General features: G+C 53.1%; 1 protein-coding gene across 1 annotated transcript; it reads left to right on the top strand.

Moving 5' to 3' along the window:
* Positions 1–676: 676 nt before the first annotated feature.
* Positions 677–3,114, top strand: LINGO4 (leucine rich repeat and Ig domain containing 4). Its single transcript, XM_003409454.4, has one exon. It carries the CDS (start codon positions 677–679, stop codon positions 2,462–2,464), a length of 1,788 nt encoding a protein of 595 aa, XP_003409502.1. The 3' UTR covers positions 2,465–3,114.
* Positions 3,115–6,322: the final 3,208 nt, after the last annotated feature.

Raw genomic sequence — 6,322 nt, 5'->3', positions numbered from 1 at the left:
CTGGGCCAAGTTGGGGGAGGGCAGAGAGGCAATGAGTGGGGACCGGGGGGAATGAAGCGGACTGAGCTCAGGCATGCATGTTTCCCAGCCTTGGATGACTTAGTGAAGCTGAGAGCCTCTCTGCGATCAGGACAGGGAGCTCAGGGCCAAGGCCACGAACCCCCTAAGCCTTAAGCATTGCTGTGGGTAAATGCAGCAATGCAATATTCACACTTCATACTGAGCGATGTGGGGAACAAGGATGGGCAGAGAGAGACAGAGCAGACTTGAGGACAGCAGATGTCAGGGAGAAAGAACCTGAGGTATTTCTGGATCCCACAGACATAGAGGAAAATCCATTACAGGGAGACTCATACTCACTTCCCTGCCACTTCCTGCCCCATTCCCATAAAACTTTCCCCACAGTAAGCAGGCTTGACTAGGGTTCTGTGAGCTAGTGAGCACTTGGGATGCTATCTAGGGCTGGAAGCGGGGGAGGCTGAGGTTCCCCAAAGAGGAGCCCCAGGAGGCCCCACAGAGGTGGTATACCAGAATTCTGTCTGGTCCTGTGCCCACTTGCTAGCAACACTGAGATGGATAGGCCAATCTCACCCTCCTCTGAGCCCAGGGTTACCATCACCTGAAGTCACTTTCCAAACAGGCCCATGTCATCATCTATTCCAGGACTGAAGAGGGGATGGATGCGGCCACAGCTCCAAAGCAAGTCTGGGCCCTGTGGCGGCTCCTCCTGCTTCTGCTCTTGCTCCTCCTGCCTGGAGGGAGCAGTGGCGGCTGCCCCACTGTGTGCGACTGCGCCTCCCAGCCCCGTGCCGTGCTCTGTGCCCACAGGCGACTGGAGGCTGTACCTGGGGGACTCCCGCTGGACACAGAGCTCCTGGACCTGAGTGGGAACCGCCTGTGGGGGCTTCAGCAGGGGATGCTGTCCCGCCTGGGCCTGCTGCGGGAACTGGACCTCAGCTACAACCAGCTCTCCACCCTTGAGCCCGGGGCCTTCCATGGCCTACAAAGCCTACTCACCTTGAGGCTGCAGGGCAATCGGCTCCGAATCATGGGGCCGGGGGTCTTCTCAGGCCTGTTTGCCCTCACACTGCTGGACCTCCGCTTCAACCAGATTGTTCTCTTCCTAGATGGAGCTTTTGCGGAGCTAGGCAGCCTCCAGCAGTTGGAGGTTGGGGACAACCACCTGGTGTTTGTGGCCCCAGGGGCTTTTGCAGGGCTGGCCAAGCTAGGCACCCTGACCTTGGAGCGCTGCAACCTCAGTACAGTGCCTGGCCTCGCCCTTGCCCGTCTCCCGGGGCTCATCGCCCTGAGGCTTCGAGAACTGGATATTGGGAGGCTGCCTGCTGGGGCGCTTCGGGGGCTGGGACAGTTAAAGGAGCTGGAGATCCACCACTGGCCATCTCTGGAGGCTCTGGAGCCTGGAAGTCTGGTGGGGCTCAACCTCAGCAGCCTGGCCATCACCCGCTGCAATCTGAGCTCAGTGCCCTTCCAAGCACTGCACCACCTGAGCTTCCTCAGGGTCCTGGATCTGTCTCAGAACCCCATCTCGGTCATCCCGGCCCGGAAGCTCAGTCCCCTGGTGCGGCTCCAGGAGCTCCGACTCTCAGGGGCGTGCCTCACCTCCATCGCTGCCCATGCCTTCCATGGCTTGACTGCCTTCCACCTCCTGGACGTGGAAGATAATGCCCTTCGGACACTAGAGGAAACAGCCTTCCCTTCTCCGGACAAACTGGTCACCCTGAGGCTGTCTGGCAACCCCCTAACCTGTGATTGCCGCCTCCTCTGGCTGCTGCGACTCCGGCGCCGCTTGGACTTTGGCACGTCCCCCCCTGCCTGTGCCGGTCCTCAGCATGTCCAGGGGAAGAGCCTGCGGGAGTTTTCAGACATCCTACCTCCAGGACACTTCACTTGCAAACCAGCCTTGATCCGGAAGTCTGGGCCACGGTGGGTCATTGCAGAGGAGGGGGGGTATGCCGTTTTCTCCTGCTCCGGAGAGGGAGACCCCGTCCCCACTGTCTCCTGGATGAGGCCTCAGGGGGCTTGGCTGGGGAGAGCCGGGAGGGTAAGGGTCCTAGAGGATGGGACCCTGGAGATCCGCTCAGTGCAGCTGCGGGACAGAGGGGCCTATGTGTGTGTGGTCAGCAATGTAGCTGGGAATGACTCCCTGAGGACCTGGCTGGAGGTAATTCAGCTTCAACCACCAAATGGCAGTCTCTCTGACCCCAACATCACCATGCCGGGGATCCCAGGGCCTTTCTTTCTGGATAGCAGAGGTGTGGCTATGGTGCTGGCAGTCGGCTTCCTCCCCTTCCTCACTTCAGTGACCCTCTGTTTTGGCCTCATTGCCCTCTGGAGCAAGGGCAAGGGCCAGGTCAAACACCACATGACCTTTGACTTTGTGGCACCCCGGCCCTCAGGGGATAAGAACTCTGGAGGTAACCGGGTCACTGCCAAGCTTTTCTGACCCTTCCTTCCATACTGGGGGTCTGTCAAGCCAGCTTCAGAGATCAAAGGGGAAGATAGAACCAAGGTTACTTGGACTACAGCCTGGTTCCAAGCAGCACAGATCTCCACCTCCTGCCTACATTGTGCCAGCAAGTGACGATGACTCCTGGTAGAGTATTGGGACAGCACTGTCATCTCTCCCCTGAGGGCACCAGGTTGCTGAAGCTATTATAGACCCTGTCACCGGCCCAGCCCTCCCCATCCATTTCCCACCCCTACCACACACATACACACACACACACACACAGCAGGAAACATAACCAAGGCACCCAGGCTCTAGTCCGCTAGTCTAACCACCAGGCTTTCTTCACACACTTATATCCTTTAACAACTACTAACAGTCGCCAACCACAGTTACAAGATTATTTCAGAGGAGTGCTATGTACTTACTTCTTTGAGTCTCTCCTGTTTCCTCAACCAGACTGACTCCCTGTCTTTTCTGTGCTATGAACTAGAGCCCAAATCCCCAAGAGTAAGACGAGGATGCGAGCATGGGGTGGGGGAGGATGGCCTCAACACCGACACTGTCTGCATGAGCCTCTGCCACCTGCTTCTGTCTTTCAGATCATTAAACCTGCTGCCAGAAGGCCATGGCAGTAGCAGCCAAAACTAAACGTGATCTTTGGAGCTTTCTTTACTTCAGTCTGCTTCCACCCTTGGTTCTGTCAAATCTTCCCCTTCCTACCCTTTTTGTCTGCCCACTGACCATGGATCCCAATGGACTTCTTGCCTGATAAACACTGGTTTATGAACAAGAAGGAGGTCTGCCATGCCTGGAGACATCAGCATCCCAACCCCAGCTTCAGTCTTAACCCTCTCCCTCACCACCACCCCACCACCCCAATCTCTGATGCTGGAGAAGGGCAGATCTCCACCTTGCAGGGGATCCCCAGGCAGAAATTTAACCTAGGGCCCCCCCCCCAGCTCCTCCCCCTTCACTGACATTTTTTGGTGGGAGCTCCTTATCATTCCCCTGCCACAGCTCCTAGTGCCCCTGGGGGAAAGCAAGAAGGGACCACTTAGAACATGACCAACCAAAGCAAGAATCTGCTGTTGTCAAAGGAGAGAGACGGAGAACCCAGCAGCGACTAGGCTTGGAGGAAGAAGGGAGGGGCCCGGCAAGCTGCAGTGAAAAGTCTAGGGAAGAGCGAGCAGCAGGGACTGCCCGCCTCGTTAATTTCCACTAGCCTTCTGCAGTTTCCCCTTGTTCTGTGTTTAGCGCAGCTCCAGTAGGAAGCTGTCTCTAGAGAGAGGTCACTGTCTTAGGATCCCCCAGGTGGGAGGTGGGAAGAGAAGTGGAGCTGCTGACTGCCATTGAGTGTGCTTCAAATAGAGGACAAAGCAGAGTCCAAAAAAGTAGAGCCGCTGAGTGCTCAGGAACGGGAGGCCTCAGCATCATCAGAGGGGGAGGAGTAAAAGGACCAGGAAAGGAGCAGGGAGGAGGGACTGAGAAGTTGGAGAATCATGGCCCTGGGGAGCCTTTCTGTCTCTGCAGCACCATCTGCCCCACATCCTTAGTTCCCCTCCACCCTCGAGAGCTCCCACCCACCCTACACCAAACAATACACAAGCATCAAGAGCTTCCTAGCAGATTCCTGCTGCTATTGTCCTTGCTCTGAGGAGACTCCACTGATTAGAGGATTCCCAGTTCAAACTGTCCTGACAGGTGAGAGGAGCTGGCATCACGGAGGAAGGGAGGCTGGACTTCACAGGCAGGCAGTCTCGTTAGGGGGGCAGCGATGGGAAGATGGGCTGGGCTGGAGGCTAATGTGAGAACCCAACAGTTTGGAGAGAGAGGCTGGAGACAATAGCACCCCCGAGAAATGGGTATCTCTGAGACTCCAACCCCCTCACCTCACAAACATGCACATATAGTTCAACCGGCATCCCAGCAACTTTCCCTTCTCCTGTTTAGAAGGTGCCGGAAAGGTTTCTCAGGGCCACAGCCCTCCATCTTCTCTCCAAAATCTTCCACCAGCAGCCGATAAGGTCGAGTGCTAGCGAGTCTCCCTCCAGTTGCCCCCTCTGCAATGCAGACAAGGCGGGAGTAGCGCTGCTGTTTGAGAAGTCTTCTCCAGGAAGGCCTCTGAGGCAGCGGGGAGCAGATGACATGTCTCCAGCCGGCAGATACTGCTGCCCGTCCCCCAGAGTCTCCAGAGCAGTGCTGTCCAGTTGAAATATAACGGAAGTCACATACGTAATTTCCAATTTTCTAGTATAGCCACATTAAAAAAAGTAAAAAAGAAACAGGTACAATTAATTTTAACAACATCTTTTATTTAATTCAGTGTATCCAAACCACTATCATTTCAACATGTCACCCATCTGGTAAGATTATTAATGAACTATTTTACATTATTTTTTTCATACGAAGTCTTTGAAACCCAGTATATACTTGACACAGCACAGCTTGATTCAGTCACTAGATTTCCACCAGAAAGACCTGATCTGTATTTAAATTTCATAAAATTTACAGTCGTTAAATGTAGATTCACACACCCAAGTTGTTCCAAACATACTTAAAAGTTTCCTAATAACTGAATCAAATATCAGTTTTAAATTGTAAATTAATTAAAATGAAGTAAATTACAATTTCCATCCCTCAGTCTCATTAGCCACCTTTCAGTTGCTCAGTAGTCACATGTAGCCAGTGACTGCTATATAGGACAGTGTAGCTCCAGACACTGCAACCCTGGGCACAGGCTCAGTTTCCCCGGCAGAGGCGGGCAAAGCATCTCCTACGAAGTACATCCAACCTCAGGAAGAACCTGTAGAGTTACCCTCCTCACCATTCCAGCAACGGTTTGTGCTTCATCTACCACCACTCTTCTGTCAGTCTGTCACACTGTGGTGGCCTGCATGTTGCCGTGCCGCTGGAAGCTATGCCATTGGTATTTCAAATACCAGCAGGGCCATCCATAGTAGACAAGTTTCAGCAGAGCTTTCAGACTAAGACAGACTAGGAAGACGGACCTAGAGACCTACTCCTAAAACAATTGACCAGTGAAAACTTTATGAATGGCAGCGGAACGGTGACTGATTTAGTGCCGGAAGATAAGCCCCTTAGGTCAGACCCACCCAGGGAGGTACCTCAAAATCCCACCAGGGAAGAGCTGCCTCCTCAAAGTGGAGTCCACATTAAGGATATGAATGAAGTAAAGTTTTTGGGACCTTCATTTGCTGATGTGGCATGACTCAAAATGAGAAGAAACAGGTGAAACATTCATTAATAATTGGAACGTGGAATGTATGAAAGTCATGGACTTTTCAATTGCCTCACATGCATGCAAAGGCTGGACAATGAACAACGAAGACCAAAGAATTGATGCCTTCGAATTATGGTGTTGGCAATGAATATAGACTATGCCATGGACTGCCAGAAGAACGAACAAATCTATCTTGAAAGAAGTACAGCCAGAATGCTCCTTGGAAGCAAGGATGGTGAGACTATGTCTCACATACTTTGGACATGTTATCGGCAGGGACCAGTCCCTGGAAAAGACATCATGCTTGGTAAAGTAGAGGGCCAGCGGAAAAAAAGGAAGACCCTCAGTGAGATGGGTTGACACAGTGGCTGCAACAATGGGCTCAAACAGCAACGATTGTAAGGATGGTGTGGGGACCAGGCAGTGTTTTGCTGTTGTACATAGGGTCACTGTGAGTTGGAACTGACTCGATGGCACCCAACAACAACTAACCTAAAGGTTGCAGTTCAAACCCACCCAACGGCATCACAGAAGAAAGGCCTCGTGATCTGCTCCTGTAAAGATTAAAAAACTCATTGCCATGGAGTTGATGCTGACTCATGGTGACGCCA

The sequence above is a fragment of the Loxodonta africana genome, chromosome 3 (genome assembly GCF_030014295.1).
Source record: "Loxodonta africana isolate mLoxAfr1 chromosome 3, mLoxAfr1.hap2, whole genome shotgun sequence".
NCBI classification, from domain to species: Eukaryota; Metazoa; Chordata; class Mammalia; order Proboscidea; family Elephantidae; genus Loxodonta; species Loxodonta africana.
This window is presented reverse-complemented; position numbering and strand designations above follow the sequence as displayed.